This window comes from Oppia nitens, unplaced genomic scaffold (genome assembly GCF_028296485.1).
Source record: "Oppia nitens isolate AA-2021 unplaced genomic scaffold, nextdenovo-longstitch-racon4-pilon3 scaffold5_pilon_pilon_pilon, whole genome shotgun sequence".
Classification (NCBI taxonomy): Eukaryota; Metazoa; Arthropoda; class Arachnida; order Sarcoptiformes; family Oppiidae; genus Oppia; species Oppia nitens.
In genome coordinates this window covers 5,219,682-5,247,366 of record NW_026533243.1, presented here as the reverse complement: position 1 = coordinate 5,247,366, position 27,685 = coordinate 5,219,682, and the positions used below count along the sequence as shown (strand labels likewise).

General features: G+C 21.6%; 2 protein-coding genes across 2 annotated transcripts; both read left to right on the top strand.

The window, feature by feature from the left end:
* The first annotated feature begins 3,159 nt into the window (after positions 1–3,159).
* Positions 3,160–7,914, top strand: LOC128961577 (putative uncharacterized protein DDB_G0282133). Its single transcript, XM_054307829.1, has 6 exons — positions 3,160–3,211; positions 3,260–3,625; positions 4,736–4,966; positions 5,620–5,898; positions 6,231–7,351; positions 7,606–7,914. The coding sequence occupies exons 1-6, from the start codon at positions 3,160–3,162 to the stop codon at positions 7,912–7,914; spliced, it is 2,358 nt and encodes a 785-aa protein (XP_054163804.1).
* Positions 7,915–13,502: 5,588 nt separating this feature from the next.
* On the top strand, positions 13,503–14,915 carry LOC128961576 (transcription factor IIIB 50 kDa subunit-like). Its single transcript, XM_054307828.1, has 3 exons — positions 13,503–13,795; positions 13,853–14,416; positions 14,898–14,915. Exons 1-3 carry the CDS (start codon positions 13,556–13,558, stop codon positions 14,913–14,915), a joined length of 822 nt encoding a protein of 273 aa, XP_054163803.1. The 5' UTR covers positions 13,503–13,555.
* The last annotated feature ends 12,770 nt before the right edge of the window (positions 14,916–27,685 follow it).

Sequence of the window (27,685 nt, the reverse complement as noted above, 5' to 3'; positions counted from 1 at the left end):
TGTTTTGATATATTTAATTTAGAAGACAACAATGGCTACTATAGTATCACCTTTTGAAATAACTATAAACTCTAAGATACAACCATTGATTGAAACAACCACTTTATACACGAGTAGATCTACTACGACGACAACAGTCACAACTATCAGTCCATTAATTGATTTACCCATCAATTCAACCCAACAAACAAAACTAAGTTCTTCAGAACTAAGAAGACAAGCAATTAGACAACATTTTGGACAACCGGACCGTCAATTTGGTCTAAGAATTACTCGAACGCCCTCTCAAACGCCTCCCAGAGTATCGATCGATAATTTAATATCCGCTTATAAACCATTTTTGGGAAATTATTGTAAGTAATTATAATGAGATTAGTCTTTATTATTAATAATTTATATTAAATTAAATTAGATATAAATCATACAAATAAAGCTTTATTCACACCAAAGCCTAATATTATAACAAATGTAACAAAAGTTTTAACACCAATACATAAGACTGTGAGTAAGTTTGTGAAACATATGGTCAATAAAACACAAGTTAATGGAAAAAGAGATCCAATGATGACATCTGAAAATCGGCACTTTATGTCAACACATCTGATATTTCCTTCACGACAGACACCAACACTGAAGCCTAAACTAATCAGTGTATCAAATGATTGTCCAAACAATAAATTAACTGAATATGTGATGAAATTATTAAATGCTTCGCGAAATAACATTACCGTTGAAACACTAAATGCAAAAAATGTTGATTTAAATGACATTATTTCAAGATTACAAACAAACAGCTCTAATAACTTTAGGCCCACAATCTCTAGAAGAGATGAGTTTGGCTTAAGAAACAATGAAATTGAAATCCTGAGGAATAAAAAAGACTTAAATAATACCAACAATCGGATCAATCAATATAAAGATATCCAACCAATTACTGATAGCTCTATATTTGAGACAAATACTCAACACATGAGCGGCGGCACTGACCTAAATGATGAACAGCCTATTATTGAAGGTATGATTTTAATTTATTATTTGGTATATTATACTGTACTGTACTGTACTGTACTGTACTGTACTGTACTGTACTGTACTGTACTATAATATAATATCAGTAATAGAGTAATAAAGAGTATACGATTCAGTTGGGTTACCCCGAAAAAACCGGAACCTAAAACTAATTTTGTGCGGTTTAGACATTATTTTATACGGTTTAGGTTTGATTCAATTTCTCAATTTAGTATTAACTCTATTAAAATAACAATTGGTTTTAACTATTAAATTATGGTTTCGATTGATTTTGTTGTAATTTTTGGTTTCAGTTCAGTTCGATATTTGAAAAAATTGTACGGTTTTTAAATTTATAATACAATTACTATGTATATCAATGTATAGTGCATTGCAATAAAATTAACAAAAATCTTGTTAATTATACAACTAAATTACACTGTTTGAATTATAAAATATTATTATGTACTTTATAATATTGTAATAGATAAAAAACAAATCAAATTATCCTTAATATTAATTATTCTAGTAATCACTAATTTCCGCTATTATTATATTTGAATACAATATTTGAAACATTCTATAGATAATTAATTAATTATTTTTTGAGTTAAATTTTAATAAATCTTATATATTGATGAACTTTCAGTGTTTAGTTATTACATTAACAGTTTGATAGGTCAACTTATTGACGTTTAAATTGATTACATTTTACTTAATTAGATTATATATAATACTTAATATGTAGTATAATAATATTTATAACTTTAATGTAGTTAATTAATTATAATGATAATGAAAATTGTTTGTTTTGTGTCAGTTTTTATAATAAATAATTTAATATTTTTCCTACATTACTATACAGTAGATGAATCTTTAAATAAAAGGCATTTCTTGAAATAAATATAATAAAATAATATTATATTAAACTATTGTAAATAATGCATAAAATAATATATACTAGAAATAGTGATCGTTATATCAATAACACTCCACCCATTAAATTTATAATATATATATTATTATATAATTTTATTATCATTTTTTATTATGTAAAAGTTCATTGACTTATAAACGACTTTTTAACAGTTTTATTGACATAAAAAATAACATATTTTTTAATAATTACAAATAAATAGATACTGATTATATAGATAAGGATATACCACTTTCATCACTTGTCAACGAATCACCAAATTATATGTCAGATCACGAGATATTGGAAACACATAAGCAATATATGAATGCATTGAAAGATCAACAAAATAGGGACAAACATAACATTTTGCCGAATCCAGAGTTATTTAAGGCTGAGCTCAATAAACCTGAAGATAGTGTCAAAATATTTGGATTAAGTCTACCGGAAGCTAATAATTATAATAATCACAATAAGCCAACACTTCCTAATAAAATGATGAAATTTGATTCAATGATGAAAGAGTTGGCTAAAATCATGCGATCCATAAGCAAATTGAGTCCACTCGGCAAAGAATTGTCAGATAAATATAAAGATTTTGCACAAAAAGTCAAAAATGATATTTCAATTAATAAAGAAAAGGGTAATTTTATTAAATTTCAATTTCTATCTAAAAATGTTTAGTTATTATTAAAAATTATTTTAATCATTAATATTATAGTATTAAACAGTAATTTTCAATCTAAGGCAAACATTTATCATTTTTTCAATAATTACATTATAATAATTATCTCATTATTTAATTAACATAAATAAATTATTATTTATTAACTTATTATGCATAATCATTTACATTACAAATTAGACATAAGATTGTTCAAATGTTTTGTAAATCATAGGCACATACGCCCAATACTATCCCCCCGGTTATTATGATGACATATATACACCCGATAAAGTAGAAGAAAATAATAGACGTTCCGATAATGATATGACTGTCCACTATTTAACTGATCCATTAAGATATAATCAAACGCTTATTGATGACATCGATACCGATAAAAATAATAGCTATACTTATAATGATTACGATGAGGACGGACTCATTAAGAAAACTTTTGGCTACAAAGTTACTGTCTATGAGTCACCAAATAATGGTAATGACAACTATTTATATGATTCATAAATAAATATAAACTCTTTTAAAACTTTATATCAATTTATACTATAATTTAATGGAAATTTCTTATCTGTGTTTTATACACAATAAAACATATCAAATATTCTGTATTAACTGATGACATGATTATTGATTTTTTATACCACTATTGACAGACAAAAGTAATGTAACGGAAGAAGAGTTAACTGATGACAAAGACCTTAATGATAATAATTCAGATGATTTGACAGGCAGTGAGTCAAGTGCTGACTATTCACTGACTACCGATAATAACGGTAATACTAATAATGCGACTCAAGAGGAACCGTTGACTTTAGAGACAAACCTATTGAAAAGTGAGAGTCAATCGGGAAATGATAAGGGAATGGACTATAAGAGAGTCAAATACAATAAAGACAGGTCTTCTCAGGCGAAAGAGTCAGTCAATGTAAACAAGAATAAGAAAATTGATTCACACGACAAACGGGCCAACAATGAGAGGGCTCTTAAGGAAAGGACTGTAATTGAGTTCTTTGAACGCGGTTTGTCATCAATACTCTACTCTTATATCATTTATTTTCTTATATTTTATTACTTTATGACTAAACATCCTTCAAATACTTATTCAAATAACTTTTTAATATACTTTCAAATTTTATTTAATTTTTTATTAAAATTACTTTATTACTGATTTTATATATGATTTTATAACTTAAATATTATATTCTTTGAATGATTTTTTCAGTTTTTGAATGTTTATTATATTTATAGTTTATAATCATTTACTAATATAATAATAGATAAACTGTTAGTGATAACAAACATTTATTTCCATATTATTACAATCAATTAAGTTTTTTTTGATAAAAATATCATCGACTATACTGTAATGAGTTAGTCATGTAATTCTTGGAAAAAATTATTGAAACATCATTTACCAGACAAATGATTAACTCTCGACCTGATTATAGCAATAGTTAATAAAATATTGTTTTGGTTTTTATTGTTAATCTAACAAATGTTAACAAAAAAAACAAAATTCAATAACAACAAAATAATTATGTAAAAATTTATCATTATATATATAATTAGTATTTTAATAGCTTTAAATTAAAAGGCACTCAATTATTTTTAAAAACATTAACAGATTAACAGAAAAACATTATCTAAAAATTATGATTATTTTTAATAATCAAATATAACATAAAATGACTAAAAAACGATATTTTAAGCATAATTAATAAAATATTATATTTATAAGTTGAATGAATTCAAAAAATATTTTAACATTAAATTTTTAATATAATAATTTAACTTAAAATGACTGATTTACACGAAAATATACGATAAGATTGCAATTAATGATTTACAATAGACTTGACATTTGTGTGAAATGTTTAGATTTTAATATTTAGTATATTTAGAAACAACAAAATATTAATTATGTGAGAAAAATAAGAAACACTTAAATACAAAACTATTATAATAAGAAAAATGTGTTAATTGTATGATTGAATAATTTTATTTATATGTGGTATCTTTTATTTATATTATTTATATACTGGTAATGATACCTGTATTTCTAATGCAAAACTTATTTTTTATTGCATTAAAAATGTTGATAATTGTTTACCATATGTTGTATATAACAGAGCAAATATTGGACTCGGCCTACAATAAAGATAAATTAGGTGTGGATAAGGGTGCAGATGATGGGGGCAATTACGGTGAACACACTTCAGGTTCAATGACCAATACAGTGATAGCACCGGACGGAACAGTGAGCCCAAGCGGAACACTGACTGTTGCCGATCCTCATCAGTACTCAGACAGTCAGCAAACTCATGCCACTAATGGACACACATTTGATACAGTTTTCCCAGGTATGGCATAGTATGATATATTTGGTAATGAATTATTTTAATTTGCATATCAGGTGACAAAACTATTAATGCATTAACWATTTATTATTATTTTTCATTATTCCCTTAAAATATCAAAATGAATATAAAAATAACAATATGTTTAACACACATAAAATAATATTTGTTATTTTACTATTTTTACTTTTAATAGTTAATGTTTAGCCCTGAGTTCAATAACAACAAATAAAACTATACCAACAAAACAATAATAGTTATAATAAATACTGTACTATTTAATCATAAAATAAATTAAAATAACAAAATTAACTTTACATACATATACAGTTTATATATATATATAGTGTATATTAAATTGAAACAAAAATAATAAAATGACAAACACGTACACCTTCTCTAACATATCATATTATTGAATATATTGTATAAAATTAAATATAAGAAATATTATTTAAATATCAATTTTGATGATTTAATAAATATTAAAAATTATCTAAAATTTATATAATGAAACTGCAACTTAGATTAATTTTATTTTTATTGTTAAAATTTAATGAAATATATTGCACACAAATTCATAACAATTATTATGATTACATAAATGTCTGTAACTTAAAAGTAGTTTAGTTATATTTGATTTGATTTTTTAACAGAAAGTGATCGCAAATACAAACATAAAGATAACGCTCATAAATATAAGGGTTGGAAGGAAAGGGGGTATAAGATCATCACTGAAACTGAGTTTGTCGATCGCGGACGTAAAGTGGACACCACATACAAGACACACACCAATGGATCCAAATCACACACTAAAATGCATAGCGCAGGGGATGTCACTAAAGGTGATACCAGACAATACCATCAAAATATTAAAAACATTGACAATCATTACGATCCACTTTATGGCAATAGGATTCAGACATCGCCTATAAGTATGTTACCATATGTGGACTATTGATATCTTAATATATATTTTGTTTATTGTATTTATAAGATTTTCTTTAAATAGAAATCCTGTTATTTTGTAAGTTAAATAAAATAATTATAAATTTATGTTTATATTAACATTTCCCACTGTTTACTCAACTCTTAGCCAAATGGGTGATAAATCACATGTTTTTCTTATATTTATATTTATATTAAACATTTAATATTTTAGTAATTTTAATAATATAAATAGAAAGTAATAAAAATAAATACATCAATAGCTCTACTATTATACATAATCTATAATTAAATTATTTATATATTTACTAAAATTAAGGCAATGAAGAGGACAAACAGGGAWTGGCTAACAATAAGAATAGGAATACCATATTATTCTCCGCCGATAACTATAATAAATATTTCAATAATGGCATTAAGTCTGGAGAAAGTCAACAACAATTTAATGTACAAAAACCCACTTTTCATACTAAAGAAAACATATCATCAGAGCAGACATGGCGTAAACCATCGATTGTAAGAGATATAAAAGTAAGTTCTTCAATGACTACAGGCTTTCGTATGCCAAACATTGACACAAAAAGCAAGTGGAGACCCATCACTACAACTGATGATCATTGGCTGCACAATAATCAAGCATTTTATGGAAAAAACACTAAAACTAACAATAATTTCAAAGAAAATAGTTATGAAAATCAGAATTTAATGCAAAAGATCGAGAATGCAGTGAATGCAGACATTGAGAGTAATAACAATAAAATGATGGAAACGATTGATTCCTCAACATATGGTAATGATGTTAATCCTTATTCATTGCCATTAATATCAGAAGTCATTCCCTATGACTCGGATGAGTCACCCAATAATGTCCGAAATGTGGCCACAAGTGATATACAGAGAATTAAGAGTAATCCACAATATTATCAAAATCAACAGTACTTTTATSAGTCCATTCCTAAAGAGAAGACACAAAATCTTGATATTAATGATAACCAAAATTATGATTTCAATTTAGATGTTAGCAAAACAAATAATAATGATAATAATGACCACAAAATCACTAATTACATCAATACTTCATTTGCTATCCCAACTAATGAGTCAAAAGAGATTAATTTTTATGATCGATATTATCCAAACCAAACATATGTTAAGCCAATTAATAATGATTATAGTAGTGAACAACAAATTGCATCTCAATATAAAACAGCGTATGATATGAGAGAAACAGTTGAGGAGCCGATTCCTACACTACCTATACCTACAAATAATCCATATTTTCACTATCATATTAAATATCCAACTGGTCTTGAAAATAGTGATACCGTTGAAAAATATATTAAAACTGGATTCAATGGCCGACCTATTATTGCATTGACAAGTATTGCTGATAAACAAGTGTCAAACAAAGTGAACAAATTAGAGACCAGTGGTAATACAGTTGACAAAATTGTTGATAATAATGGCATTCATTTACTAAAATCACAAAATTATGCCAAAAATATTAACAATAATAAATATCAAGAAAATGATAATAAACAAAAATTGCATACATTTAATGAAAATACTTATGTGAGACCTATTAAAATTAATACTAAGGTAAGCAAACATCACTATCAAATGATTTTTTATATTTAATACGTTATAATAAATAAATAGTAAATAAATCCCAAAATAATTGTCTCAAAAAACAGATAGAAGAGTCAATGACTAAACCTTTTAAAAGAGAGCCTAAAAGTAAAGTTAAGTCAAAGACAACAAACATAAAAAAGAGACCTAAAGTTTATCCATCATTTGTTGCCAAACCATTGATGCCACCAATAATTGATGGCTTATATTTGAGTTCAACTCCAATGCAAACAATGTTCAATCCCTATGGAGTTCGCACTACAGCTCTTCCACCGGTAACTCAATTACCTGTTCAAGTGATGGACACACACTTTGCTACATCTAATGAACGTCCGGTTGCGATATTACATCCAAATAAAGTAAATTATATTTAAATCATTTTACTTATCAAATAAATTACATGAAAAACAAATAATTTTATTCAACAATTTATTCATGAAATAGATTTTGCATTAAAAAACTTTCTATAAATGTCACTCGTATTCAAAATAGTAGTTTTAGATCTTATAAAATCAATTAAAATGAATTTATAATACAAAATATTTCTATAAAAATTAATTTTCCTTATAAATACAGTATTAAAGCTAATATTAATACACTTTCTAGTGATTAGTGTATATAAATATGCAATGTACTCAATAAATTTATAATTTAATAATAACAAAATAATTATTTATGTAAGCATAAATATTTATAACTCAATTTATTATTTATTTAAATAGAAATAGTATACAGTGAAAATTCACATATTTGATATTACAAGAATTTAAAGTATAAATACACTATAATTAAATATTTCATATATTTTATTAATGAGTAAATTATGTTTAATAATTTTGTTAATTCCCACGACTCTCTCTTTCTCTCTCTCTCTTTCTCTCTCTCTCTCTCTCTCTCTCTCTCTCTCTCTCTGATTGTCTAATATTTTAAAACTTATCTAAATTAAATAGTTATTTAGATTATTTATAGCAAATTTAAACTAAACTATGTAATTAGTCAAACTACGACATGCATTAATTATTTTTAATTAAAATATATAATTTTATTCAATAGATGCTTACAATTACGACAACAGGACTGTTGCGAAACAAATTTGATGATCATATTTGGTCAAAAAAATATTCAAATCCTCTGCAATATATCTTAAATGGTAGCCGACATGTGGCCCGAACTATGAACCATAGACCGCAAAAATTATCAGTCAATGGTCGCCAACGATCTGTGAATAAAAAATTTAATTTGATTTCATCAAAATTTTTACAAACCAAACGAAATATTAAAGAAAACAGATTTTCTGTAAAAAAGTGGTTGACTTCCAAATTATCAAAAAATAAATCTCACAATTAATTCATATTTATCATACAAATCATTTTATGTTAAAATTATAAATTAAATATTTTTGTTTTGTTATATAGTATTATTGTTTGAAAAATCTATAAAATATATCATTTTTAACTATTTTGAATTTGTTATAAAAATATTTTTATATATTATAATTACATTTCTATCTTAAAATTTGTTATAAAACTCTTTATGAAAATAATACACTTATTAAATTTTAATTTAATTTAATCTATTTTTTAATTTAATTAAAAGATTAAAAATATTTTAAATATGATTTGCTACTGTAAAATGTCATATTCATAAATAATTTAAATTTATCATTAATTTCTATATATTATTATAAATTTAATTTAATTATATAATATTATACTGTAATAATAGTTTTTGCAAAATTTTATTCATATTTCATTAATAGACTTAAGATTTCAATTTAATGTAATTGAATAAATTATTTGTTACTTTGAGTATTAATCAAAACACTAATACTAATAGTATTTAATTTCTTATTTTTTAAAATTTATAATGTCTTGTTATTAGAGATTGGCAAATAGAAAGTTTCTAGAAAATTTCTCAGGAATAAATTTCTATAGAAATTTAACTTTATTATTATACTATGGGATCCCCATATCTAAAACTATTGTAATAATGTACTATATATTAATGAGACATAATACTATAAATATAATATTATACTATACCGGTATAGTARACTATTAAATAGTATACGTATAAAAAATAATTATAATTATTTAATAATAATCAGTTTTGTAAAATTTGACTCATCATTTTTTTATAGATATCATAGTTTAATATAATTATATTAATTAATTATTTACTTTAATTAATAATTAAAATACTATTAATAATTTTAAATTATTACTTATAAAAACAATGTATTGTTTGAAGATAACAAATATATAGAGAACAAAATTAAAATGGGTATCCCATAGATAGATATTTCTCTATTATTTTATAAATTTCTCTTTTTTGTCAACACTACTTGTTATCAGATTAGAAAAATTGAAAAAACTAAATGAAATGGTCATAACATAGACTGAAATTTCGCTATTATTTTATAAATATCTCCTTTTTGTCAACTCTATATGTCATACATAATTAAAATTTTTATCTTTATTATTCAATTATTCAATTACTAAATTAAAATATCAATTATATATAATTTAAAATTTTTTTTTTTGAGTTTCAAATTTAATTTCAAAATATATTTATTCTCTTATTATATGATAGTTATATCTCAAAAAACTAATATTAATAACTTAAAAATTTAATTTAAAATTAAAATTATGGTAAATTTTTAAGAAATGCTTAGATAATATAAGTTTTTTAAATTTGTGTCATTTAAAAAAGATATTTTTATTTCAAATAATTTAAATAGTTTTTATTTATATGCAATAATTATATAAATTTATCCATTTTCATTTAAAAATTGTCAATACATAAACTAAAAAAATAACTGCATATAAATATAAAAATTATATTATTATTACTATTTAAATACACTTTTAATTAAACTATTAAAAACATATAAAAATGTATTTTTAGAATATCCTTAAAATTATAATCAAAATCCGTGATATAATCGATAATTACATTTTGCAATTTAATTTATAATCAGATAATTATGAATATATTTACGCTATTTATTTATTTATATATTGGCAAATAAGATACGATAACATATAAATAAATGATTGATAAACAGATAATTTGCAAAAATATAAATATCAATAATACTATAATAAGTTAGTATTATATTAATAATAATTATTAGTTTGCATTTTCAGACTTTTTATTTACGATTATAARTTAAAGTTCACATGAATTATGTGTTAACTAAATAAGTTTATTGAATTTGTAAAAACTTATAATTAAAATTGGTTTCTATAATTAAATTTTAATTTCTAAGTAATAATAACTAAAAGATTTTTAAAAGTTAAATAATATAATTTACTTAAACTAAAAATCAAATTTAACTCAAGTGTTAATAATTTTAATATAATGTAAGCTTCCTAGTATAGGTATTTATAATTATATAAAACTTTTTTTTATAATGTAAAATATAAATATTTTCATTTAATATTTAAATTAGTTTTTATTTTATTTTTTAAGACTTCATTATCTTAAAATAAAACTATTATTATGATATCATTTTTTATTATACAGTACTTACATAACTATAAAACTTTGCAATAAATTAAAGTATTTTTATTTTGTTTATACAATGGTTTGCTCTGTTAATGATAAGTACACTATTATACAACTGAACTGTAATGTTATAGTTTGATATAATAATAATCAAAAAATAATAATAATTGCAATTAAAGTATAACAATAAATAAAAAAGTGATGAATGAATTTCTTTAATACATTTATGTTATAATATACTGTATATATAATTCTATATATTGTAGTTATATACAACAATATATAAATATATATATATAGTACATGAAATGATAAAATATAAATTATATAGTATATACTGTTCAAATTATTTACAATTTTTTTCTAATTTTATATAATAAAACTTAGTAATGATTAATTGTTGAGTTGAAGATTAAATATTTTTAAAGGCACAAAAAATATTTTTATTAAAAATAGTTATGAGATATAAATTAATTTATATAAGTTTATACATGTAGTTTAAATATATAATTGTCTAAATATTTATATATAAGGTTATACTGTATTTATATTAAGATATACACTGTATTACGATAATATTAGTTAAATAAATAGATATTTAAACAATAATTTTAAAAATTACAAAAAATAAAGGCTAATAATTGAGTTTTATGTTGTCTTAGAGTACACTATAATTCATTTCAGACTACAAATAAAAACATTTTTATACTTTATTATTAATTATATTACGATAATTATCTATGTATTGTATATTTATATATTACAAAGTCTTGAAGACTTTATATATAATATAATAATTTTAATGACTATTAGTAAGTCTATTACATCTTATAATTTATATATATTATAGTAAAATATTGTACTGATTTAAATTTTTAACTGATTTTTATAATATACTGTATATTAAAAAATTGAAAACTAATTAATTTATAATAAATTATAAAATTTAACATTACATATGTAAACCATTGTTATCATTGATGGAGGTTTGCCTTTGCATTGCTTTACATATAATTTATWTATTGATATATGTTTAGTAATATTTTGGTTATTCACATATTATTAATCAGCTTATTATCACTTGAATTGTGAACACGTGTAGAGAACATTTGACAAAATTGTTTCATATTTTAATTTACAAAAATATATTATTAATAATGATCTGCAAAAAACTAATAAAAATTCTAACTAWTAGGCAATTTTGTTAAATGCTCTGTACAAGTGATTGTCAAACACTTAAAAACCTATAAATTAAAAGTTTATTTTATATAAAAATGCAAATACAATGAATATTGTTTGGATTTAAATTATTAAAAAGACATTTAGAAAATATACTTAAAATATTTTTTACACTTTTCATCAAAAACAAAATATTTATGTTTCATATACTGTATATGCCATAATTTGATATTTGATAAATGTTATAAAATTAATTGTTAATTAGCTTAATAATATATAGTTATGCTACATATATATACTATTATAAATATATATTTTGTATATATATAGAAATATAGAAACTGAATTATAGAAATATCTTTAACATTAAAAAATATCTATAAATTAAACTATTATTAAGAAAATAACAAATATCTACATAATTTAAAATCTTTAATGATTTAGCAATATTTATAAGAATAAAAAATGTTTTATAGTATAACATAAATAATTACTGTATTTTTAATATAAAGAATACTATTTGTATTAATCAYTTTCATTAGTTAAAATAATTCTTTACTTTTATAAAAAATACTTCGAAAATAATATTTACTAAAAATGTAAAAACTTTAAATTAATTTTATTTAAATGTTTTTATAATTATCTTATATTTTTTGTTGTATTTTTGTGTTATGTATTGTAATTTACAACTTCTAAATACAAATTATTCTTAAAATGTATAAATATTAACAAATATGTATTCAATTGACATTCAATAGCATTCATTGATTATGTGATTCTCTTTATATAAATCAATAGAATTGACTTAAAGTCAGAATTATATCTAATTTATAGATTTAGTTAAACATTTAATTACTTAACTATTTTAACAAATTGTTAACTAAATATATTATACTTTAACTACCATTGCATTATAACCATTGAAAATATAAAACTTTTTAAAATACATGTATTAAATGTACAGTAATTTGTTTAATTAAATTTAATTGTTAACTGTTAACAKTCAGTTAAACAAACWGTCATCTTATTGTAAATAATTAATAATTGAGTACAAGATTAGTGAAAAAAATAAAAAATGTTATAATTATGGCCAATGAATAAAAAAATTAACAAATGTCTTAAAACAAATGCAATTATAATAATATTATTTCAATTAATTAATTAATTAATTATAAAAACATTGATTGCAAATGAAATGCAATAAACAATAAAAAGTTATCCAAAATATGATTTCAATGAATACATTGTTTGATTGCTTTAACATTACGTCAGTGTTTGTCATGTGATTTGATGTGAAAGTTGTGTTGCATTTGATTGATGTAAACAATGGACACATCGAGTGATGATATCATTGATAATCTCGAAGATGACAATTGCGAAGACACTAAACATGAAGAAGTTTCGGTTAAAAGGTGTAAAACAATTGGATGTGATTCCAGTGATTTCTACAAAATATTGAATCAAGTGATCACCGAAATTCCTCAACAAAGACCACAACAGATGTCTATCGAGTCATTAGTTCCCGTGATCTTAAGTGAGGCCACTTTCGATAGCACCGAAACAAAGGTTTTTTGTTATTTGTTGTGATTATTGATTTTTATATATCATATCCTATATTAATAGATATTAGAGGAGAAAGTATGTAAAATCTTACAATTACTTCGGGAATGTTGGCTAATAGAGGGCCGTATGCCGTGTCATATAATATATGCGGCTTCATATCTGGCCTGGAAATCAATCAAACAATATGAACGCCGAAAAATAAAGTTAAAGGACTATTGCAGACTCATTGGTATTGAATATAAACACACAACTAGTGAAAGAGTCACCGAACTGGTCAATGCTATTAAACGGTTGGCCACACATCTGCCAAAACATAAAAGAAATGTCAATAAGTGTAACATTTCTGCTGTTTTGGATGAAGTCCTCACTTATCAATCATCACTTGTTTTTGATTATAATCAACAAATTAAACAAAATTTATCGGTAAATGGTATAACATTTGTAAAGGAAGACAACCCTAACRTAAAATCTGGTGAATTGTGTGATGACTTTATACGTGAACCAAATATTGCAAATACTTGTGACACAAATAGTCAGAAGATTTCTTTAGATTGCAGTAAATCTGATGAAGAGATTTCAGACACAGAAATAGATAGTTATTTGAGAACTGATAAAGAAGTGAAAGTTATTAAAAATTTAATTAAATATTCAGAGAATAATGAAATATAATAGTATTAATGAAAATTATTTAATATAACTTTTAAATTAATTTCATTCATTTACCAAAAATATTATTAAAGCATTAATTATATAAATGAAAATTGAATTTTCATTAGTTTTATCTTTAAATAAGATATGATGTAATCGATGGTAAAACATATTCTCTAAATTAAGACTTGAAAACATATAATGAAAATTTTATGCACAATCAATATATTGTACAAATTTATGTATTAAATAACCAATTTTTTATATGATTGACAAAAATAAAAATGAAAATATGTAATGTCATAAAAATACTAGATTTGCATACAATATATTGTTATAAAACATATTTACCGGTAATTTAATATTATATAAACTAACAAATAATATGATATAAAATAATTAATTTTTTGTTGGTTGTATCAAATAATTTTAATGCAACAAAATTTGTATGAATCAGATACTTGAGATCATTTAAATTATTGAAAATAAAATAAAAGTTGTCTAATTATTATTTGATTTTTTAATTTTATAAATTATTTTACATTACAGGTTTATTCATTTGTAATATAAAAAATAAGTACAAAGCTATTTAACACATTTGTATATTTATAATTTGGTCATTTGTTTTAAATAATATTTATTAACTAATTTACTATAAGTATTATAATAGAGAATTATAACTGAGATTACGAGCTATACTCTAGAAAAATGCATAAAAATTCTTTAATGATATAATAATTTTCAACCCTTGAAGTAAAAAAATAAATTATTAACGAATTACACGTAAATATCAAAAACATACACTGGGTTTATATTATACCACATATTTATATAACATATGTATAAATACTATAGTGTATAAAGTTAATGGCACAGGGATTGTGTGAGTAAGAGAGTGGCAAAATTGATAGTCAATGCAACACAAGGGATGGCAGGGAATGGCAGTGCTCTTTAAAACAGGTTTTTAGATATTTAATCGAAATATTTTCCAAACTATTGCTTTCAGTTGCATATCAACTATCAAATTGTATTAATAGTATTTTTTTGCCAAATCTTCCTTTATATGACTCCCCCTTTAAATTTTACTTTCTATATATAAAGCTTATAAATTACAGTATGGTTACAGTGATGCACATGAAAAGTGCCAGAAAACACTCCCTCGACATTACATACAAATACTATATTCCTGTTATAAACTTCTATTTTAGGAGATTTTTCAAATAAAAAATATTTTTTTCATATGAGATGATTAACACCATAACCAATGCATTAAATTATATATAACAATATGAATGCATTTTTAGTACAATTTGTTAATTACGGTTCACTACAGCGGAACCTTTAGCTCAAGATATGGTGGTATTTGTGGGCTAAGCATAGATATATCAATTGTATGTACAGTACAGTACTGTATTGTATAATATACTGTATAAGTTGCTCGCAGTTAATATTTAGATATTTTTTATAATAATAATTAATTTTATGATTAATCAATAGATATTGTTGTCCATTAATAATAAAACTAATGTTTGATTCAATATTATATGTACTGTATTATACATTATATAAAATTTTTAAAATGCATTAAACAAATACTGTATTTTCAAATATTTAATGCAATTCTATAATAAATATTATAATATTTATACAAAAGCAATGTTATACTGTATATACACATAAATAACATGACTAGACTGTATTCAAACTACCAGTGCTGAGGGTTTGGGTAAAACAGTGTTTGGGCGCAGAATCGGTTGGTTTTTTGATAACGAGTGTGGGTTCAACTGAAAGACCGATACCTAAAACAACTGATTGACTGAATGTAAGTACTTTCCAGTCTGTGACTGAGTCTCACAGAGTTTGCATTGTTTGTTGTGTTGTTTAGCGCACAGTTAGATGTGTGAGAGAGAGTGTAGTTACTCGACAACAAACTGTAAGATACCCTAACCATTGACTGATACAACATCACAGCAATCAGCTAAAGACACGGCTCTCTATCTCCCACTGACTGTAAATACAGTGATTTATCGCTGACAAGCACTGGTAGATTCCCAGTGCCCAACCTTTTATTACCCGACCGTATTGTATATATCCCTCGCCTCCGACGCTATCACTGACAGTCAGTCAGATAGTGGCTCTTAAATAATATGTTTGGTCTCTAATGTTAATAATAACAGTGACTTCATTGCTATATATTGTATAAAATATCGAGAAATACTGTGTATATAATATATATTAAAATATTTTTCATAATAAAGAGTGAATTGTCGGCAAAAATATAATTTGATTTCCTTTTAAAGCCATTTAATAATAGCATTGAATCTGACATTTCATACCATAAACTATACAACACTTATGACTATCGCATTGATGTGTTTCCACTGATTTCAATATAATCGACAATAAATTGATTAATAAAATATCCGTTTATTATTAATATTAATATATTGTATAAATTTATTACTCACTGTATTATAATATTCAATAAATTGAATACATTTGACATTTTTTACTTAATCTGACTATTATTGAAGATACACATTGTGTATACAAAATACATCACATTTTTATAAAAAAAGGTATGTATTTTTATTTTATCATATCTGAAAAATGTATTATATTTTTATAGTTAAATCTTATCAGATATTTAGTATAAGTGCTTACTATTGTATTAATACATTAAAAATATTTAAAGCAATTAATCTCAATAAGCACTTTCATAGTACTGTGAAATGTTTGATTTTATTGTATTTATTTATTAGTATTTTATTAGTATTTATTGTAATTACTTGTCATTTATTATCTTTTAATTTAATAAAATTAATTTATTAGACAATGTTATAAAAATTATAATTGCTGCCAACTAATAAATTATTAACAATCATATTTATAATATATACAGTCATAAGTTTGCACAATAATTATTAGTAAAAATTTTAGTTTAAATATTGTCAATTAAACACATTGAAGAATTTAATATGATAAATTATAATTTAAACCATAAATAATACAATAGGTCATTATATAATATATAATTATAAATATAAAGTTGTGTTATAATACTGTATTTGTAATCATTATACTAATTAATTATTTTTATACTCTTGAATTTGATGTTTACATTTTGGGTTATTTCATTATATTATTAATTTAGTATTACTGTATTGTATTGTATTCTATCCATATGTGATATTTGCATAAAAATAGGTTTAATTAATTATTTTTGATATTAATATATAATAAAAGCTGATAAAAATGTATTTTGTTTGGTAAAACCACATAATTTAATGCTGACTAAAATAATGTATTTGTTATAATTAATTTTAGTTATATTATAATTATAATTTTTCAAAAATATTGTTTTGTTATTATAAAATAATTAAAATCTACAAAAATATAGATATTAAACACAATATTTTTTTGTTTAAACACTTTATAAGGAAGTAATTTATATTAATTTATAGTGAATGTATTGAAGTGAAGTGATTTTAGACATACATTGTATACAAACAAATATAAATATTTTCTGAGATGACTGTCTAATGAGTGGCAAAACTATTCACGTCATTACATCATTAAACTAAAATAAATGACAGTAATTTAAAACAAACTAATATAATAGTAATAATTTTATGTTTTATTTTTTTAATAAAGTATCAAATGCTTTACTTGTCTATTGATTATTATTTTTCAGAGACATATAACTGGAACCCATTTTGACAAAACAAAAATTAAAATAGTTTTAATAATTATCTTTAATATAATTTAACTAATATGGGTTAAAACAATTTATTTGTCATATAATTTTGTCGATATTAATTATTATTATCAATGAAAGTAACTTTTTGTCAAATTTTTGTTGACAATTAACAAGTTTTTTCACAAAATATTTTCATTTGATTTCAAATTTTAATTATAAAATAATTGAACTGATATTATGAGAGCACATTTTGTTGCATTTTTAATTAAATAACTTATGTTTATACACGTTTTTATATAAAAAAATTGGTTAACGTTTTACAATTGCATAAATTAAACTATTTGCGATTTCCTTACTGTAATTATCAATTTAAACACAACATTACTTTATGAAACTTAACAATTTTCTTATTAAATAATATCACTATTGAGTAATTTTTTCAAGATTTACATTAAATTTTAACTCAATATCTAATTAAATTTTATATTAAAATGTTTGTTCATACAGTAAATCGTTTGAATTATTTGTTGATTTTTTTGTTGCTTTAATTAGGTTTTCGAAATTTTTATTTAAATGCTACTTATATTATATAACTTATATTAAATTTACATACATTTATCTTAGCATAACTTGTTTTAATTATAATCTAACGTTTAATAGGAAAATAATTACATCACATATGAGCGACGATTTATAAAAGATGTTTACGGCATATAAACAATTATAAAATCATAATCATTACAATTATGACACATTTACCAACTGTTAAGAGTCTTAAGACAAATATTAGCTTATTATAAGCATTGTCTGCATTTATGCCATTCATTGAAATCTTTTTTTTAAATGTTTAAATCAAACATTTCCAATACTGTATATCCAATATCGTAATAATAATGTATCATATTTTAATAGATAGGATGCATCGAATTAGTAAAAAATATATCTAAAGAGACAAAAATGCTAAAAAATTAAAAACTTTTGTAACTTAGCATACCGTATATATATATATATATGACAATTGATTGACATATTTGGCTCAAATATAATTTAACTTTGGATATTTAAAACAGTTAGATATATTTATATATAGTATACACTAAATATTTAGCGTTGTATTAATAATAAAATTATAGTCAAAACCCCAAAGTGTATGTTTGTAACATCTCTGGCGGCTATTTATGTAATGCCATCGATAATATGGTGTAAAAAGTCCATTAAAATTATACCATAATATCTGACTTTTGATAGATAGCATACATAATTTACAAATACATATAATGCACGGTTTACTTAATTTGTTAGGAATGTGTAGATATTAGTGTATTTGTTATAAATATTTTGTATAATATTTTCATTAATAATGTTTTAAGGTTTTCATATCATAAGTTATTGTATTTGCTTTTTTGATGACAACAAATCTGCTTTAATGCTTAATCAATGTTATTTTGCACTTAAAGATGAATTATATACAGTATTATCATATTGATTATAGTTTAATAATACTGTATTTAATTTTAGTACAACTTGATAAATACAGGAATTTTTTATTAATTATTTTTTATAAACTAACGTATTATGTATTAGTTTTAGATTATGAATTAATAAACTCATTTTACATTATAAAAATGATTTAGTATACATATAATATAACGATTGAATACAAAAATAGCGTTATATCATAGATTCATAGTTTTATTTACTGGTCTTAATCACAATGTGTTTGACATTTTGATGCTAAAATATTTTCTATCATTTTACTTATTATTATTATTAAAAATAGTGATTATATGAATATAAATTTACGTATGAAGTTATGTTATGCTGTGTTATTAAAATGTTATTTATTTATTCAACAGTTATCACTGTTATGCTATAAGTCTACCAAAATAAAAAAAGTAAAAGATTTATGACATAAGACAATAATAAAATTATTATCTAAAAAATCCCGAAATTTATATAAATTATATGAAAATGTTTGTATAAATAACTGCTTATTCTATTCAATATTACACTAAAATACAGTATTATACAGTATTTCCTTCAAAATTCAGACTATCATTATAAATATTATTATTATTACTGTATTATTATAATAAAAGTCTATATAACCGTAATTATAATTCATCCGAAGCACTAAAATATAAATTTTTGAAAAGGATATTGCAATTTGAAATAACAATAATATAAATATTTTTATATAACATTTTGCTGGCGTTTTACTGCATTACAAGTTTATAATCAAAAAATCTAAATATATATACTGTATAATAACAATATTATTGTTTTCAGTCGACAAAAATGCATTTATGAATATAAAACGAGTCATTATTTTATTTTATAAATGACTGATATTTTAATAAATAGCAACTGTTTTTTCATTATTAGCTTCAGAGACTATTATATAATTTTTGTTAGGATTAACTTTTATTAATGTTTATATTATATAACCATTTTTTGAGCTTATTTCTAGTTGTTAACGATTTACCAAAAATTGCTGCATTTCTACTATTTATAAGACATTTTTATTATTAATTGTTGTAATTTATAACTTAGATGTTTAGTCTAGTCTATGATGTTATGAATTGCATTTAATATATCTAAACTATTAAATGTAAATAAGATTAATTTTAAATGAAAATAGATTTTTATTATCCTTTTTTATAGACCATTACACTGATACTACATATAAAAACGCGTATTATTTTTCCGCACGTGTAAATATTTTTATGAATTCAAATTTAATAATCTTATTATATATTATTTTAATTTGAATCATTTATGTTATTATTAGGAAATTAAATAATAAATTTCTTCAAATAGTATGAAATAAATTTATTAGATTTTGTGAGTAAAATAGATATAATTTGTCGATTCTTTCTTTATTTCTTTTTTTTCATTTCATTTCATACATACTTACTGACAGATTGACATTAATGACAAATCTGTGATGACTTATACACCAGTTTTCATTGAAACTAAATTAATGATTGACATAACATAAGAAAACTATTTCTGACATTTTATAAATATATAATAATAATAATAATAAGACAGTATATTCTATATATCATTAATATTTATTATATTTTGTTATATTCATTATATATTTCTTTTATAATATTTATCATCAAAAAGTATGCAATTTTGAGATATAATCGTAAAGAAATATACTGTACAGTCAGTAATTCCCTGAGGAGATTGACATCACTTTTATAAGTAAAAGTAAATGATTTTTTTTATTATATTGTGATATACACTGCATATTATACAGTAAAAGTATGTATTGGTTTTTGATATTAACGATTTTGCATTCATTTCATTAGTTTTGAGTAAAAGATTTACTGAATTATATTGAAGTTAACTGAAATGTTATATAAGATTTAAGTATATAAGTATATAAAATAATGAGTAACAAAAATAATCAAACAATAACTAAATAAATGTTATCCTACTTTTTTTCTTATTTGTTAGCTATTACTTTCAATTATATTTATTTTTATATCAAGAGTCGACAATTTAAACAAAAATAAAAATATAGGTAACACCTTTCCCATTGAAACATTATGGTGTAATAAAAACAGTATTTTAACACATTTTAACATATGTGTTAACACAATTACATTATTAATTAAATAATAATAATAAATTATTTTGTTTACTTCAAACTCAAGTGTTTTTAATTTTTGTTACATTAATCAAAGTTTTGTGGTTTAATATATTTAGTGAAATATTTTACTATATTTTATGAAACACATCTTTGTGAATATTTATTACAATAAACCATTTGTTGTTTTTTCAATTCAAATAATAAAATTAATATATATTTATAATACAATAGAAAGATATGTTTTTACAATGATCTCAAACTATATAAATATATGAAGACCTAAATATATGCTCTATTATTCATATGTTTGCATTATATTATATATTATAATATAATAATATTATATTCTATGACAAAGAGTACATTGTATTAGATTTGATGTAATGTTATTATTATTAATCTAATTTTTTTTTATTTTGCATAATATATTGTATTAGAAATAATAATATATAAAATATAGAGGAAGAGAAATAAGTGCATTATTTAGATTAGATGTGATATACGTTTAAAATATATTTTTTAGTTACTATTTTGTTAAAACAATTTTGTGACATTTATGTGATGCATCAACTCAAAGGTATATTTATTATTTTGTGTAATTTTTTCATTTTAATTTATACATTTATTTAATGTATATATATATTTTAAAAACATTACATTATGTCCTGTTTTTATTGAGTTTATTATTTGTATGTTTGAATTTAATGGAATATATTATTATTATAAATGACATAATTTGCAAATAATTTTGATGAATTATAGTTAGTTTTTTTTGAAAACTAATATTTAAAGAAATGCTGTTAGTAATGTTAGTATAAGGATATAATTTTTTTTTGAAAACTTATGTTCACTCAATATTGCTTAGCCTTTAATTATTAGTTCAATATTTGTAATTAATTTTAATAATAGGTTAGAAAAATCAATTAAAAATCAATGAGAAAAAAATATTAGTTTTTGTTTAGATATATACGCGTATATAACTATATTTTTGCAAATTAGACAACTTTTTGAGTGTTAACTGTTATTACATGAGAGTTGAAGCGGAAACTACCAGACAATTGCAATCGGAGTACATCTCATTAAATATAGGAGTGTCTCCTTCATTGTATTATACGCAGTGGTGAGTCAAACAAACTCAAGAGGAATAGTAGTTTTTTTGGACACAATCACTAGGAATATAATATGGTAACCGTTTAGTATAGCGGTTATTGGGAAGTCATATTGTTAGTCATTGAATCGATATTTTTAGATTAATACTGATTTCCATTCAATTGTATTTCCCACGCATTGATTGCCTATTGCCTTATGGTTTAACATTAAATACTAAGCTTTGAAAGTTATGGTATAAAAACAGTAAAAATAAATGTTAGTTTTATGCAAATTTGCTCTCATAATGTATAACATTGAAGGGTAGCCTTATTTCTAGTCCCCTTTGTTTGTAACTAACATTTACAGTACGCCTCGTGTCCTACCAGTGCTTAAGTATTGAGATTTTCTATCTAAAAGATTGATTATTGTCACTGACTTTAATTTTGAATGAAATTTTTTAGCGACATTAATATAAGTCTAACATTATTATTGTCTCGTAATGAATATAAAAGGAGAAAATGGTATAAATCACTAAAATCTATGTATAGAAAACAAGTTTTTGTATTTTGTTTTAGTTTATTTTTTGCTGCGAAACGCTATAAATAAATTATTTTTTACATTTTTTATATAACCCTTAAAATAGATTTTAAATTAAATTATTTTTTTAATACATTTAACACGCTATAAAATATATAGATTATATTATATATACTGTATATTTATTTTCCTTGAACTCTTATATTAATTAATAGTGAGAATTTTATTGCTATTATTATTATTATTAATAGGCAATAATATGTATTTTTGGTAATAATTTTTACATTAATTGTAGTATAATTTTATTTTTACACCAATTTTATACGGTTAATAATATTTGTTGGACATGTATTAATTAGAAATATTTAATTATGAGAATATTATGTTTTATTGTTGTTTATAGTAATATTAGATTTTAGTTTAAAAAAAAGTTGTAATTCGTTAATTTTTTTATTTGTTTTTAATATTACTTATTTAATTAATTATAGATAGATTTTATGTACTATATTTTCATTTATTAATAATTAAGTTAACTTAAGGTATTTTAGTATAATTTAACATAACTAATGATTAGTAACTTTAGATATATGTGACTAAAATTCAGGTTTTATTCAATGAAATATTTGTTTAAAAACATGAAAATATGTGATAATATTTGCTTTGAAAAGTCTAAATATGTGATTATATTTAAAATCAATCAATTAATTTTGTGTTACAATTAATGATAAAACAATATTTTACATTTTTTCTTATTCATACTTAAAAACACGTAAATTAAAATTATTTAATTTAAAATGTTGGTATAAATTTAAATTAATGCAAATAATGCTTTCATTCCTATTGTCTTTTAGCAGACACTAGAAAATATTAGAAAAAATATCGTAAATATTATGTTATTTGTCTACAAAAATTAACAAATTATGTTGCATTCATATAAAATACTATTTTTTAAAAATTGAATAAATAATACATTTAAAAATACATAAGAAAAATGTAATTCAACTATTATTTTACATTATATTACAGTTATATGGGGAATATGTGCTAATATTTGATAATATATGACTTTCAAAATATGTTGTTATATGTGTTTATGTGACTAAAACTTTTGCAATAATTAATAGTTTTCAATCAATCGTTTATATATATAATTATTTTGTTAATATCTTTAATCACAAAAATATAAGTTATATGTGAAATAAATGCTATACTAATGATATTATAGACGTTTAAGATATAAAGTGACATTAAATTAGAAGTTTACAAAAATATGATTTTTGAAATTTAAATGTTGAAAAAATTTGGGAAAACATCAACAAAATGATATTAAGATAACAGCATTTGATTTGAGTTTTATTACATTGAAATTAAATATTATTTTTAATTTTTGTTATATATTTGAAATCTTTTAATTGAATTTTCACAATTATAAGAAATAATAAAAATAAGTATAATTTACAACAAGTAAAACAACATATTATATACAACACATGTTATAAAATCTTTAAATTGAATTTTTAACTTTAAATAAAATAATAATTTTTATAATGTAAATGAAGTGATTTTTAATATTTTTATACTAAATTTCATAGTATTTAATATATTATTAGAAGATTTTTAAGAAAAAATAAATACTTTAAAAATTTTACGTTATTTTAAATTTAAATATTCTAATATTATTTGATCAATTCAAACAACACTTTTATATAATAATAAACATACAGTACAAATGTTTTTTTWAATTTATTTTTTATACTGGTTTTCAATGGTATTTTGTAAAACTAAAATATGAGGTTTTTAAAAATAAATAATAAATTAAAGTTATATATACCGGTATATAATGTTTTCTATAATTTTTATATTACAGATCGCAAAGTATAATACTGTACTGTATATTATTGAATTATATATATACTGTATATTGAGTTGACAGTTATATACACACAGTATATATTGTATATATTTATAAAAATATTAAAAATATAATGAAAAGATTTTTAAGTGAAACGAAGTTTACTTATAATTTTACAGATGACTGACTGATAAGTTTTTGTTGGTTTGATTTGCTTTTTCTTGTGATTTCTTTTCCGATCCATTATTTATTTTCTTAAGTCTACATAATTTTTTTTTATAAATCCATTTTTATTAAAAAAAAAGTTTAATATAACATTTAGTTTTTTATTGTTAAAATTTATAAAACTACGACAAAATGCCAATAAAATGGTTATTAATTTTTTGGATCATTTAGTAATTTAATTCAATTTTTATATTAAAAAAATTATTTTATAACTATCTATTATAGTGAATAATTCAAACATAAAAATAAATCTCAAATACACAACACTTTAAAATTAGTGGTAAGATTTATATGCCAAATAAGTAAAATAATAATAATAATAAATAATATAATGTTTAAACGTGAGGAATAATTGTGGTTTTAAACATATTATTAAATTGTTTGAATGAATGGTCATTGAGGGCCATATATTCACTCTATTATTAAACTAAATGCTTATTGATTTTCAATGAGCCTGTAATAGGTTATAGAAATGCACATTTGTTTTATATATATTGTATATATATATATATATATATATTGTAATTTAATAATAATACAGTAATAATAATAGTAACTCTTTTGGCAATTTTCAAATTCAATTGATTTAGTAAACTATTTTTATTGGCTATTAATTTTAAAAAGTGATTCCCTTTATAGTTATCACATGTTTAGTGAACATTTGTATGCATTTTATGGCATAATTTAGATGTATTTTAAGACAAATTTGTGGGAAAAATCATTTGTTTAAATTAAAATATTTATTAATAAGCTATTATTTTGTTATAGGATTGTCATGAATTGTTTGTAACGATTATTATTACTATTATTAAAAAGTGTTTATAAACGTGAATTACTTGATAAAAATACGTGACTTCGCATATATATTATGACATAACTTAGACAAGCATTTGGTATTTACAGTATTTTCAACAATTATTAAATAATTGATAATAATAACTAATTATTAATAAGTTTCTAATGAATGTAATTTTGTTGCACTTTATTTGTCATTAGATAAGTCTTTTTTGTTGTTGAATAGCATTGTGTTGTTAGAGATACCATAAGTATCGTATAATTTCAGCGCAAATTCATTACCATTTAAGGCAAAAATAAGTTATTTTGAAGTTATGTAATAATTATATATAATTTTCTCTATTTTATAATAAATGCTATTAAATGTTTTATACAGTAAATATAATTTCTGATTATAGTTATATGTTATGTTTATATATTTTGCTCTTAAGGATACAATAGTTTATGTATTTTTATACTAATTTATAATATTTTACAATTTTAAAAATAATGTAAAAACATGAAAATAATGTTTTAATGTTGTATATGGTTAATAAATTATATACTAGTTGTCGACAATATCAAAATCTAGATCAATGAATCATCAAATGTTTTATTTTAATATTATTTTTATATTCAAATATAGTTATTAAAAATTTTATTTAATTATAAAATAAAAAAGTTTATTTTTAAAATGTCATTGTTTTATATAGAGATTATAGACACTCCCTATTTATAGTTGTATTATACGTATTTCAACCTATTTTTAAATAATAAATAATTTTAAATAAATAAAATATATAATTTTATATTAAATCTATTAATATTATATACTGTTATCAGTATAAATGGGACAAAATTAACAATTAATTTTAAACATTTTTATTCATATATATTATATAATGTTTGTTTGTATCGATTTTTTATAGACAGCATATATTTAAACAGTTAACTATCATAAATAATTATACGTAAATGTATGAACTTGAATTATAATTTTCAGTATAGTTAAGTAAATATAGTAATTAATGTTTTCTTTGTGGTAATTGATGAAATAAAACACTTAACTTATTGGTAAAATTATTTATTTGTTTGTTCAAATTATATATATATCAGGGTTGCTAAAGGGGGGGGGGGGGGGTAAGACGTCTTACCCCCCCTGAGATGGAAAAATTTTGGCTTTTACCCCCCCCCTGGCCTGAAGCCTATGTAAAATTTTAAAATTTTTTTCAACTATGTAAAATTTTATATTAAACAAAAAAATAAATATTAAATTTGTTTTAATATAAATTAATAGCTTATGTATAGAAAATAAATAGATAAAAATACTTAATTACATCAATTTAACATTATTTACACTAGTTGGGGCACTCCACAAGCTAAAAAATAAATTCCCACCAATTTTCAAATAAATTAATGATAATGTTTTATTTTATTTTTTAGCTGTTTATAAAAGATAAT